Raw genomic sequence first — 13,750 nt, 5'->3', positions numbered from 1 at the left:
AAAAAAACTACATTAACTTTTATTATATGCACCATCCTTGCTAATATAAATAAATGTGAAAACGAAAGAAAAGCAAAAATAAAAATTTAAATCTATGGTATCTTTTACTAAACAACTTTCCAAAAAAAAAAAACAGAGGCACTACAACAAAAAGTTTCAAAATATTTCGCTTTCTTTAAAAATTTAATGAACGATATGAAGGATGATTATAAACATATATAATTAAACAGTTATAGAAATCAATACAACCTTAAAAAAAAAGCGAAAGTATATATAAAAACTTAACACTTAAGATATATTTTACCCAAAACGACTTACTCTTTCCGTTTCAACGTATGTATGGCATGAACTCATAGCTGAGCATAGGACTCTCAATCTGAAAAGCTTTTATCATTTGGAATTTTTGACAAAAAATTTCTACACAAAAATTTGTCCGCCCGATTATGGCTTCGTTGTATTTTTCTGCTATACAAAGTTGATGACAAAACTGGGAAAGTACAAAGGTAGATTAACGATTTATATAGAGTTAAAGTTATTAAATTTTTCAATCCGTCTCTTGAGTGAAGAGAATTTTGATTTTTTTTACGTCCCCCCTCTCAAATTCTTCGGAAAAGTTTTGTAAAGAATCTAATGCAAAGTCGGGAATTGTCGCCCTTCCACTCCTCTTGAATGTCCGAACGTATTATTAATGAAAGCATATGCGTCTGAGCACATAAACCTTATATACATGTAGATTCTGCCAAAAAAGGGAAAGAAAACGCTATAGAGGGCGTGATAGCAGGCAGCAATTTCATTGCAAATCTATTTAAGAATTGAGTACGCATTTTGAAGAAGAGTATATATTTATTGGCCATATGAGTACATCAATGCGTAGACTGTTATAGATTGAATAGAACAGCTACGCTAGCAGACTGCCTTAAGCTATACATATATATATATATACATATAAATATTCCGTGGACTTTATAATTCATTATGGCGTTTAGTTTAATTGAAACCAATTTTGTATACGCTTTAGTTGCTCGTTTTTTTTTTTTTTCTATTCTTACATTATGTCTTTCATCGGCCTGTCAGATGTGTGAGTCAAATGCAATTCTTCAAAATTTGGAATACAATACATATATGGAAACGCATACCATATAAACTTAAACGGAAAGTTTTCTACAATATATGTATGTACATAGAATCGACTGATTAATTATGTAGCAATTTAAACGCAACAAAGAGAAAAGGTTTTACTTCTGCCGCAGTAATAGACTTTACAAATTATGGTTTATTCAATTTCTGTTTTTTTTTTTTTTTTTTACTTCATTTTGTTCGTCTTTTGATTTTGTGGTATATTATCTTGTTGATCCCAGAAATCATACCATGGCCCATATGTTTTACCGTAATGTTCATCCCTTTTATTGTTTCCATTAATATTATTGATTTTCGATTGACTTTGCGTCAGATTATTGGATGATCTTTCCAGTGTCATACTAGCACTTGACTTCATAAGTCTTGTTCGAGGCAATATCGTGGCCGTTGGTGTAGTTATTATATTACTACCTTGCCTTGTTAAAGTATTATTATAACGTTCTTGATCTTGTTGATCGTACATTTGTTTATGTACTGAACGGTTTCTTTCACCATCACCGTGATGTAATTTTTGTTTTTGCTTGGCATTTGAATTGGCCGCTGTGGCGGTAGTGGAAGTGGTAGTCGAAGTTGTCGCCCGAAACGTTTGAAATTCCATTTGATGTTCCTGCATTTGCAAAGCTCTTCGGTGTTTTTCATCCTTACGCACCAAATGATCATTAATTACTATACAATCATAGGGATCGGAACTTGTGGATTTGATATCCGGTTCATCTGATTCCTCTTCACTTGTATAGTATTGTTTCAAAATATCCTTTCTTTTAACCGTTTTCATTATAATTCCTTCTCCCGTTCCGTTATTATCAAAGAAATTATTAACATCACTCATTTTTAAGGTGCCATTATCTAATTCACTTTCACCTGCCTCACTTTCTGTAGAAGGGAACGCTTCTTCCGATTTATGTCGATTTTGTGATGAGACAAGCCCTTGCCTAACCTGATTGTTGCCGTTCGTATGATGTTGTGTGCTTTTCATATCGTACGATTTCTTATGATTCCCGAGATTCAATCGAGAATTTTGTTTCGATTTATTTTCCATAATCGAATTTCTGTTATTTAAGTGTGATTGCTTGTATTGAAGTTGTTGCTGCTGCTGCTGCTGCTGTTGTTGTTGTTGTTGCTGCTGATCATGCATCATATTATTTTCACGGTAGTCTGCTTTTTGTCCCCTTTTTAAAGTACTCAAACGTTCATTCTCGGCTGGATTTTCTATATCAATCTCAATCGTTTTCATAATTTTCATACGCGACTTGGGCGTAAATCCCGTTGAATTTCTCGCGTGCTGCACTATTACTGGCTCCCTAGACATTGGCGTCATACCGTAAATATTTTCCTCATCATCATACATTTCTAAACTGGTAATGCTGTCCTTTCTCTGCGGCTGGTTCTCTTGGGACGGGCTCGACAGTATTGAATTACTTTTGGTCAGCGTGTCCGTTTTGTCCATTTCACGTTCACTTTCCATTTTACTGCTAGTCGTGCGATAGCCTTCATCACGTAACTCTTCTACGTTGCGGGCAGTGACTAAATCACGATGCTGCCATAAAGACATGCCGGCCAAAATGTCATCACCACGACCACCGCCAAATTTCCAAAATGACTTTGTACGTTTTATACCTCCACTGCTCGAAGCCTGTAATAGCTCGTCATCACTAGCTATTAAATCATATTTCATCATTTTTCTGTTACTGCCGCGATTCAAGGTCTTAAAGCTTTTGTTGTCATCAATTTGACTGTCAATGCTGCTGCGGAAATTACGGCTTAATGTCCAAGAAGCAATTTCACGATTTGCAGCATGACTGGTAGTGGTATCGGCTCTACGTCTACTGACGTAACGTTTAGGTTAAAGTTTGAGTTGTGATGTTTAGCATTTATATACGCAAGGATAGGTTAGGGACAAAGAAGTGGTGATGCCATGAATATGTAAAGTATATGAAAATAAAGTTAAAGCAAAAAAATAATGAAAAAAAAACATAAAAAGAAAATTTGAACAAAACGTTAATCACATAAAATGAACTCAGTGGATCTGAATGAAAATCGATCGGTAAGTCAATACAAGGGGAGATCCTCTTCCAGCGTTTCAGTTTCATATTCTCTTCTGAGACTTACCGTATTGGTACACGGCTGCTTGGCTGCTCATCGTCCGAATAATCGATTTCAGGTTGTGGTGGCGGCTCATTAGCGAAACCACTATCGTTGCTGCTATGCAATGATGTTTTAGCCGCAGTGGCGCCAGTAGAGGACTTCATTTGATTCATATTTGTCTGTTGACGCGTCAGAAATAAACGATTCTTTAATAAAAAAACAATATTTATCTTTTAAAAGGAGGGTTCTTTTAATCTTGAACCCCATAACTCACATGTGAAGGTCCCTGCTGTTGGCCATTTTGTATTTTTTGCTTACGTCTTTCAATGGCAGAATTGGCTCCGTTTGACGCACAGAAACTCTGGGAAGAATTTAACATACGTGTTGAATTCTGAGCAGAAGGCACTGGCGCTGGAAGAGTAGGCGGAGGTCCTGGTCTCGGATTATTGCCAGTGGTAGGGGGACGATACTAAGTGCAGAAGAATAATAAAAAATAAAATCAATTCGCGATGAGTTTATTAAATTTAATAATATTGAAATAATTGCTCACTCACTTTCTTCTGTTGACGATAGGTATCACCAAACATACGTGTAGGCGATGTCTCGTCTGCTCTATCCCTTCTATAAGATACATCATTGTCTATGCCGTTGTCATGATGATGCTCTGTATCTCGATATTGATGTTCTTGGTAGCTTGAACGTATACTTGAGCCATTACGCTCGTAATGGACATTATCGTAACGTTCATGATGACGTTCCGATTTCATTGATTTATTATCATTCATTAATTCGGTGTTAGTGTAAGAAACTGGGAACCAGCCAAACATTTGTGTACGCAAATTTTCGCCAAATTGCCAACCTTTGGCTTTGCCACCTACCAGTGCTATACGATCGCCCTCTTCCAAAAGTAATTGATTTTCCCCGGATGGCATATAGGCATACAAGGCTTTGACCACGGGACGCTGATCCCAGTGACCGCCATCGTGATCGCTTACTGAAAGGTAAAGATAGATTGATAGAGATAGAGAGAGAGAGAGAGAGAGGGAGAGAGAGCTTAATAAGAGGGAGAAAAATTAAGTAAAAATGCACTAATTTTAATAATTAAGTCGCCAAGGCAGATGAACTTACCTGTTTTAGAGTACTCATCTTTCGAATGCAGTTTCTCTCGCTCCTCCTCCTTCTCTTTCTGTTTCGATTTCTCCGCTCTTTACCTATAACTGACAAGTAAGAAGGGAACGAAGCTCGAAACAGAAAGAGATGTGGCGAGAGAGGGCGAAACTGTACAAATTTCCTACCAATTCATTACCCTATATATTTTTATTATTAATAGTTCAATTGTCGATAAGTCGATCGGCGCGTTTGTAAATGCTTTATAGTTACGTTATAGAATAAGTTGGGTAACTTACCAGTCATGGATGTTGTTGGCACAATAGAGCTGCTCAAATTGAAATCAGATTTGGCGCGTGGCAGTGAATTTTGTGTATAAGATATGTTCGCCTCATGCATTGTACGCATATCACCGTACGGTGCGTCAATGCTTCGCGATTTTTTCAATTGATTAGATGTGGCAGCATTGCCATGAAAATCTTCTGAATCTTTAAGGCGCTCCTATGTAACGTCGATTTTAATTTAATATTATATAATTTTAATAAGTTACACGAAGAAGAAGCATATCTTTGAAGCTAGCACTTACCAAACGTTTGTTGCCTAGCTGCATGCCATTACCGTCATAGACAGAAGCAGGTAGAATCTCACGCGAAGCAGCAATTTCCTGCCAATTTTCTAAATTATTATCAATTATGGATTTGCCAGTGGTATGATAAGCCATCCAGTGTTTCGCTATCGAACATTGACGTTCCAATACAAAACCATAACGACGACGTTCTTGTTGCAAGGCCTACGTAAGGCAAGATAATAGAAAACAATAAATAATTATGTCAAAAAAAAAAAAAGGAGGGACGGATAGGATACATACGTTTTTATAACTTTGTTCGCAGAAAGCATCCAATTTCTTCTTTTGGTCTTCCAATAATTGCAAATTCTAATGCGAATAATAAATGAAGAGGAAGGAGATCATAAATAATATTTAGGTTAAGTTAAATTAGTTCATGTGGGATGAGATGATGTTACCCTTAATTCTTTTTCTGTATTTTCTGGACTGGATTTTTTCTTGCGTTGTTTTTTCATAGTTGACATGGCCTTTTGATAGCTTTCCATGCGCACCTTATGCTGTTGCAAGAATTTCTTTTGCTCATGTTGCACCACTTTGGTATCCTTCTCTAAATTCGTTTCTAATGGCACTAACAGATCCACATAGAATGCTTTTAACTGTATAAATAATTAATTTAATTAATTATTTTAAATTATAAAAAAATAAAAATGAATTAATTTTATTAATTAATTACTTACAATATTCATTTGTTGCTCTTGTATTTCTTTATAAACACTAACAACATTCAATAAAGCCACTCCTTTGAAAAATAAATTAATGAAAACAAAACATCAACAAATTACAAAAATACGTAATTAAGTTAATATTAAAATAATTATGTGCGCAGATATAAGCTGATAAGTAGGCGAATAAATGGTATTTGTTTTTGTGTTTTTTTTTTTTTCACTTTTTTTTTCATTTTCTTTTCCTCTCTTCTATATTAAATAAAATCTTTTCTATTACCAATATCGTTGGTTCCACTGTGTTGCGCATTCATAGCAATTTTAGCTAAAGCTTCATTAAATAAACGCGCCGCTGTAGCTGCACCTGCATTAAAAATAATTTCGAAAGTAATATTTAAAGTGGTTTTTTTTTTTTTTTTTTTTTTTTAAATACATAAACTTATAAGGACTTACCGTGAAGAGATTTCAAGTAACCCTTACCGGCCGTTATTAATTGTCTAGCTCCCGGATTAAATTTCTCTAAAATATTCTGGAAAAAAGAAAAGCAATAGTCTTTAGGAATTCAGAATTCAGTGTCAAAAAAAAGCAATTAAAAAATTTAATATGATTAATTAAATAACAAAGAGTTTGCATCCGCTGAACATTGTTGTTCAGCTTATGGTCTGCAGATCACAGGCGAAAAAAGCAAAATACAATCCGCTGACCAATCGTTAACATGTTACATGAATGGTGAATACCCCCTAACCGATTAGTCATAATATAAAAAGGGTGCAAGTCTTAAAGGCTCCGAGGAAACTTTACTATATCGAATATGAGTGATTTTGATTGAGAAGCGTTTGCAATTTTTTTTGGCAAACTCATTGCACCATCACTGCAGAATTGCTGAGATTTTTAGTCGAAAAACAACAACATAATGATCTTTTTGGAGGTCGGGGCGTCGTTTGACCCTAGCTTTGGGACATTAAGAGCATTTTATATGCTCGGGTATTGTTGAGTGAAGCGATCGTTGATCTCGTCAAAAGTGGTTTCGTTTCGCTTCAGCAATGACTGGCGGATGGAAACACAATCTTATCGGGATTTTTATTGTATTCAACTGTATTATGGAAGCAGTTCAAAAATGTTTTTGATTAACTTTTACTTCCGTAGCAATGTCATGTCATATGACGACATGAATCGGTCTTTCTTAAGGTTTTGAGAAATTTCATTGAGTTTGCTAACAATCGAACAAGCAGAGCGCTTTGCGCATCTAATATCGACAGTTTTCAATGATAAACGAGCAAATTATTTGCGTGCTGCTATTTTCCACTATCTCACGAAACGTTATCGCGTCAATTGACGCAATTGCAATTCTTAGGTCTATAGTCGCCAGTCCACATGCACTATAGTATAACTTGATAGGTTTCGCATTGGGAAAATTCAAGTCCAGTTATCTGGTGAAAAGGTCAACAATTTTTCTTTTTACCTCCCGAGCGATATTTACCTGTCATAAAAATAACTGTATCGAAAAGAGTATTCAGATAATTCATTGAAATGAAATATGATTTGAAACATTAGTTTTATTATCTATTATTATTATTATTATTAATTTCCCCAGAGAAATAAATTCTAAGACTAAAGTCTTAAAAGCCCTAGCATCTAAGGCTATCGGCTTTTATTAAAAATTCTAACGCACTTGAGAATCGAACCCACGGCCATTGGGTTGCTAGTCGAGATTCCTCGCCTTCGGCCACTCAGGCGGATTTTATTATTTAATTGAGGCTGAAGTATGGCAATTGTTGAGCGGAAGAGCATCAACAAGGCTTTATGGATTAAGAAGAGGAGAAAGAAGAAGAAACAAGGAGACATCCGGATGGATAGACGGACATGCTTAAATCGATTCAGAATTCGATGCTGATCAAAAATATATGCACTGTGAGGGGTCTCTGATTCTTCCTTTTGGGCGTTGCAATTGTTTTGAGTGACAAAATGAATATACCTTTCATTCTTCAGTGATGGGTACAAACACGAGAAGAACAAGATATTGAGAGGTTACAAGAGACATTTTCCTTCATTATGACTTGAATATAAAATTCGCAGCTGGTTACGTAGCTCTCTATTAATGAATTAGTTAAATTTAACAGCAGAAGGCGTTTACACAGCTAATAGCACTGTAAAAGGTTAGCCTTCTTCCATAATTTTTTTGTGATGCGCAAATACGCAAAAACGCTCACAGAGTAATAATACCCGGAGAAGTTACCTGCGAAAAGTTTTTTTATCATAAAAAATTTTTTCTATTCATTTTCACTGTTAGTTAGTAAATCGCAGGACCATAAAAATGCTCTGCCGTGTCCGAATAGTTTTTCTTTGAAAATTTTTCATTAGAGGGTGTCGTTTTTGGATGATTCCATAGTACATCTGATTTCTTTTTACGCGATAGATACGTTTCCAAAAAATTCGTGTAAAAAAAGTCGTGTAAAATATCATGCAAAAAAATATATTCGCTAAATGGAAAAATGGTAGTAATTCAAAAATTGTCGTTACAGTTCACTTAAGAATTTTTTTCGTGCTTACACATTAAATATATTTTAAAAAATAAATTATACTTTAATTGAATTTGTTAAAAATTTGTTAGCGCGAAATTACAATGTGTGTCTGTGAGCAGTGAGAATGAAAATATTCGTAAACAAAATTCATAGAATATTTAGAATCGCGTTAAATGAAAACATATCGCGTGAAAAGAGAATTTTTTCTTTTTAACTCGTGCTAAATCAAATACACTCAAACCTGTTTTTGTGCGGTCTTTTTTTATGCGCTTTTTTTTGTGCGATTCTTTTTGTGCGATTCTTTTTTTGTGCGGTATATCAATATCGACACATTGATTTCGCCGAGAGGTTAGGTCAATCTGAACTGTGTTGGCTCACTTTTCTTTGCTATCAGTGCGTATGTACACATTGCAACAGCCATTTTCATACCTATTGCATCAGCCTATTTCATTAGGCATGCTCAATGTTCTTATGCATATATTGCATCAGCCAATTTCAGCCTTGTTTAAAATTAGAAATTAAAATTTTTTTAAATGTTTCAATGTGTAATTTAATTATTTATTTTGTTTGGAAAGCACTTTCTTGCTATTTCGTGAAGCTTTGACATATTTTCTAAGTGAGACTTTTTTTAAGCGGTCCCTCTCTACCGCATAAAAAAAATTTTATTTAATATGCTGTGAAAAATTATTTCTTATAGCTATTTATGAACTTATTGAATATTTTTTTTTTGTGCGGTTTTTTTTCTGCGGTCCCTATCTACCGCACAAAAACAGGTTTGACTGTATCGTGTAAAAAAAATCGGATAAAAAAATTTAGGTTTATTTGTATAAGAATAACAAGAAACCGGTCAAATCCATTCAATATCATCGAGAATTGAAATTTTATTTGTTGTGTGTGTTATTTATTTATTTTTTTTTTTAAGAAAAGTTGTTGGGTATGAAAGATTCGGCCGCAACTGAATATAACTTCCTTACTTCGTTCTTGTCATTCTTGTATTCGGAAAATTGCTGGTACGACGCATAAGAATAAGTGATAATAATAATAAACATCTCGTTACGTAAGGACTTTGCACTGCTTGGTAACAATATTTGTAGCACGCTATCATTAAATAATGTTACCGCACGTTTCGCTCTTCCTATTATTAAAGAGTAGCTCCAGTTAATTAGCTGTTGTTGATAATGTCATTATTAACAGTTTCGCCCGGTAGTAGAAGCTCATAATAGCTACTTCAATATGATAGATTTCAGTAACACTATCCAAAAGTTCTTTTGTCTGACACAAAGACCGGCTTTGCTAAAGGCTAAAATATCCACCAATGGAAGTCTACTTACCATTATTAATTCAAAATGTAGTTATAAAGTAATGTGAGTTAGATATTTGAATATGCAATGAATGATAAAAGTTTGCGTACACGTTTTAAGGGAATATTTCTAATCATTGCCTACGTAGCGAGGAAAATTCGAAGCAAGAAAATGTTCCATCGAATATATCGCAGTAACTTTTTGTTAACCGAAAAATATATCGATTTTGAAAATATTAAGCCTCAGAAGATTATGTCATTTATTTTATTACTGCAGTCGAAGTTACAAAGAGTTTATGTATATTTTTAAGATTGATCCGCCAAACGTACTGGGAGTGTATACGTTCGGCAGTGTATATCCTCAAACCAATTGCTGATCTGGATTATTGAAATTGCCTATAAAACGACTGTATATTCCCTGAGAAAAAAATGCATATTCGTTTCATTTATGTCACTTAATTGTCCGAATAAGATCGCGTATATAAAGTCTGTACGTGTTATGTTATAGATTGAACTGAATACTCTTCCTGACAACTAAATAGAAAATTGCCAATGCATTCTATTATAAAATACCATAATCCATTTAAAAATTGTGAATGTGACTGCGATTTAAAGTATTTTTGATTCTAATTTGAATCTAATTTAAGGAGACGTGTGTATAATTAATTGCACGCATAAAAAGAGTGCAGAAGTGCATCAATCTGAAATTTTGAACGTTTCCAGTCACATTTCATTTTTACTTGCCGAATATCATTGGAATTTGCTTTAATTCAATTTGAATTGCTTATCATTAAATACCCTACCTGCACCACTTCTGCCAACACACAGGTTTTTCGAAATAAGACGGTATATGGGAAGTGGTCGAAAAAGCGATCTGATCCGAACCATTTCGAATACCGTTCGTCCTTAGATTAAAATATGTCGGCCTCGCGGCTTGTAGTCTGAAAACAGGAATCTAAGACGGAAAGATAAGCAAACAAGTGTAGATCGATTCAAAATCATTTTTTTCGATTTTTCGATTCCGAAATTCGTATATCCGTCTTTTAGTCGTGTATATTTTTGTGGGAAAGTTAGGTTCATCTCCACTAACTTACTTATATCCTTCCATCACAGATGATAGGGAATATAAAAGGTACAAAGGGGGTATTAGAAGAATCTGAGCCGTTTCTTCTAAGCATTTCTAGGCATTAGAAACGATATCAAAAAGATCAATAATACACTGAAATAGGGTTGGAATTATTTCCTAACACAATTTAAAACTCGTTGTAAAAGTAACCTCGATTCATCTATTTTAATAGACCTTATACTATTTACACATATAGGGGCGTATTAAGTTTTGCCGATATATGCAAGATCAAGAATGAATTGAGGGAAACCCCAATTTTCATGACATGAATGGATTTAGATTTGGTTTGCAAATCCATTCTATGTACAGTTGTATGTCTATTTATGAGTATATCGCAATTTTCGAGAAAAATTTTGATGGAAATAATTGCACTCACACCCACTTTCAACTCAAGGACGAACTAAATTTGAAAATCGTACGCATTAGATCGCACCATTTCTCTAACTACTTCACATATGACGCTGTTCGTTTAAAAAGTTATTATATATAAAAACATATTTAATATAATGAAAAAATTATTCTCGGGAAATAATGGTTTGGAACACTAAATGAATGCACGAAATTTAAATTTTTGATAGCCATTTCATCATATAAATATTCTTATAAAAAAGAGAGCATTGTATAGCATCCTAAGCTAAAATTAATGAGCAAAAGTGAATTAATTTACATTAAATATTTATTGTATCAAATTTGGATAAAATTGGTTTCTATACCCATGGTTACGATAATAGAAGCAACTATTATTTGTGTATGTGGGACTTGGAAGTGATTATACAATCAGCTTGGGGACAAAAGGATTGCGGCGAATCCGGCAAAACGACATTACTTTCGCTAAAAAATGACGAACAACTCGGTTCCGCGTTTCGGTGAGTTAACACAGAAACTATCCCTAGAATACCCTGACTAGATTCCTTGCAAATCTGACTGCGTCGTGTCTTTGTATTTAATCAAAGTCTTTTTCAATACATCCAGAGATCGGATTCTCTAGATGATAATGTTTTGTGACATTTCTGCAGCCGCATTAATTAATAGAGTTTCTAGTGTTTCGGCTCGAGTTTAAAGCAAAAGTGAGATCTCGCCTATTTGCCTTATCACATTTGCAAAATAGAAAGTTTGACAGCTGGCGAAGAAACGCAGCGAAGATTAGTATGCGAAAAGAATGTAGAAGGACTACGGCGATCCGAGCTACTGAAAGGTACATGGACCTTTCTAGAAATATCCAGTGTGTTGTGATATACTTCATTAACGCTTGGAATATATTTTGACATATGCATTTAGAAGCTACGTTAAATAGTTTCAAGCCTTAGTCTTAACCTCCACGCCGCATCCTTTTTGAATTTTAAGGGTCGAATAGCAAAGATAAAACTTATTATGGACGCTGAACTCGTCAGCAGGAATTACAAAGCAATTACAAAGTAAGAGGAAGGAAACCAACTTGTCCGTGTTTGGGCTTCTATAAAGGCATTCGAAATATCACATGGAAGTCGTGATAATGAATTTTATACATACATGAGTAAGTTCGCCGTCCTGCTGACACCGGAGCACAATGCCATTGCATACACGTACGCGCATATCTATGTAACAAGGGGTTTTGTTTAATGTGGAATTGGAAGTTATACGTTAGTCAGGAAAGTGGAAACGGTGAAGATCATTGTTTTCACCAAAACTTACGCGTGCGTACGTATAGCACGTTAAGTCGAGCTGTTCGTGTCTGGAAGCGTAAGTTAGATCTTTTCCAATCAATTACTCATCATATGCAGCCCGGTCGCAATCAGCTGACGCTGCAAATTAGTTAGACAGGACTAGGATCTGCTGATGCGAAGGGAAACATAAAAGCGCCAAGTGACTGTTCGCAAGAACTGTTGTCGTTTTGACATGTTATTGTCATTGCCATCGTTATTGCTGTTGATATTATTGTCACTTTTGTTGACGCTGTTGGTCTTGAGCAATTATAGAGACATATTTTTTGTTTAGAAAAACATTTGATATACACACGCGACTCGTAGGATAAAGGTATGCAAAATATGCACGCATTCTCAATATCCTAATTCTGCACTTACATACAGTTGGTTGCTGTAAGCTAATATCGTTGATGTCGCTTTGAATGCTAACTATACAATTGACAATTTATCGAAAGATCGTTTAATATTTTTCTTTGTTATTGTTGTTGTTGTTGTTGTTGTTGTGTTTTCTTAGCTATTGTTCTCATGCGTGACGCGAATTTCAAATTGTCATCAATAGCGGACAGATGGACATATGGACAAATAGGCAAATAAGCAGATTGGTAAAAAGGCAAAACTAAATCGGTCTTATTTTGATCAAAAATATTAACATATATATATAACCTATAATATATTGTAAGTTGATTGTAATTAAAAAAACTGAATTCTATTATTTAGAAACGCATTTATATTAGTGCTTAAAAGGTGGAGGTAGGGCGCGGGGCGTTAGGGGATGGGGAGGTGTTGTCACTTCTAGAAGCATTCCAAAAATAGTAACAACAATTTACTCAACAATAATCATAAGGAATTTTTATCGAAAATCACTGAATCGTAAAATTTTGTTGCTATTATTGTTGTTAGTTTGTCTGTCTTTCTTCCCTAGTTTTTAATATAGCAAATCAAACAATGACCGCTTATAACCGCTAACAGACCATATATAGAAATAGCAACAACTATAACATGCAAACAATCAAGCAATCGCCAGCAACACTATGTTTATGACCGCATTTTATATGTCAAGAAGATGTTAACTGAAATGAAATGCAAACATATAAAACAGAAACCGGCTTTAACGCAACTCGTACGTGTAGGGCTTCCCTCATAGTACATACCTAAAGAAAGAGGGAAAGAAGCAAGAGAAAGAATAATAAGAATATATATATATATATATATATATATATATATATATAAAAAGCTCCCTAATGTAGGTATGTATATGTGTAGATAGATAACAGCTATTAGCCTAGTTTTGCACGACTACACTAACACGAACGCACACATGACTAGGTAGGTCTGCATCCAAGGGAAATGCAAAGCGTAACCAAAAGAGCGAACCGTAACATAATACAATAAGAAGTATAGAGGCGAGCAAGGCAATAATATTGCAGCGGCTACAACAACTATAATAACAGCAAAAGAAGTTTTTTTTTTTTCTTTCTTCTTTTTTTTTTTTTTTTTTTTTTTT

The 13,750-nt window shown here is 34.6% G+C and overlaps 1 protein-coding gene across 4 annotated transcripts in view; it reads right to left on the bottom strand.

The window, feature by feature from the left end:
- Positions 1 to 463: 463 nt before the first annotated feature.
- The window catches only part of LOC119632556 (putative uncharacterized protein DDB_G0282129), a 21,784-nt gene continuing 8,497 nt past the window's right edge, over positions 464 to 13,750 (bottom strand). For 3 of the 4 annotated variants that reach the window (XM_038025512.1, XM_038025513.1, XM_038025514.1), the window contains exons 3-13: positions 6,070 to 6,145; positions 5,897 to 5,980; positions 5,632 to 5,693; positions 5,353 to 5,550; positions 5,198 to 5,263; positions 4,916 to 5,119; positions 4,629 to 4,830; positions 3,777 to 4,216; positions 3,497 to 3,691; positions 3,247 to 3,428; positions 464 to 2,960 (exon numbers count right to left, since the gene is read on the bottom strand). In XM_038025512.1, coding sequence (XP_037881440.1) covers positions 1,304 to 2,960; positions 3,247 to 3,428; positions 3,497 to 3,691; positions 3,777 to 4,216; positions 4,629 to 4,830; positions 4,916 to 5,119; positions 5,198 to 5,263; positions 5,353 to 5,550; positions 5,632 to 5,693; positions 5,897 to 5,980; positions 6,070 to 6,145 — 3,366 coding nt within the window. In that variant the 3' untranslated portion in view covers positions 464 to 1,303. The remainder of the gene's footprint in view (positions 2,961 to 3,246; positions 3,429 to 3,496; positions 3,692 to 3,776; positions 4,217 to 4,628; positions 4,831 to 4,915; positions 5,120 to 5,197; positions 5,264 to 5,352; positions 5,551 to 5,631; positions 5,694 to 5,896; positions 5,981 to 6,069; positions 6,146 to 13,750) is intronic. The other variant, XM_038025515.1, reaches the window with a different exon arrangement.

This window comes from Glossina fuscipes, unplaced genomic scaffold, assembly GCF_014805625.2.
Source record: "Glossina fuscipes isolate IAEA_lab_2018 unplaced genomic scaffold, Yale_Gfus_2 1, whole genome shotgun sequence".
In the NCBI taxonomy this organism is placed as follows: Eukaryota; Metazoa; Arthropoda; class Insecta; order Diptera; family Glossinidae; genus Glossina; species Glossina fuscipes.
The sequence above is the reverse complement of the archived record's forward strand: the minus strand, read 5'-3'. Positions and strand labels throughout refer to the sequence as shown.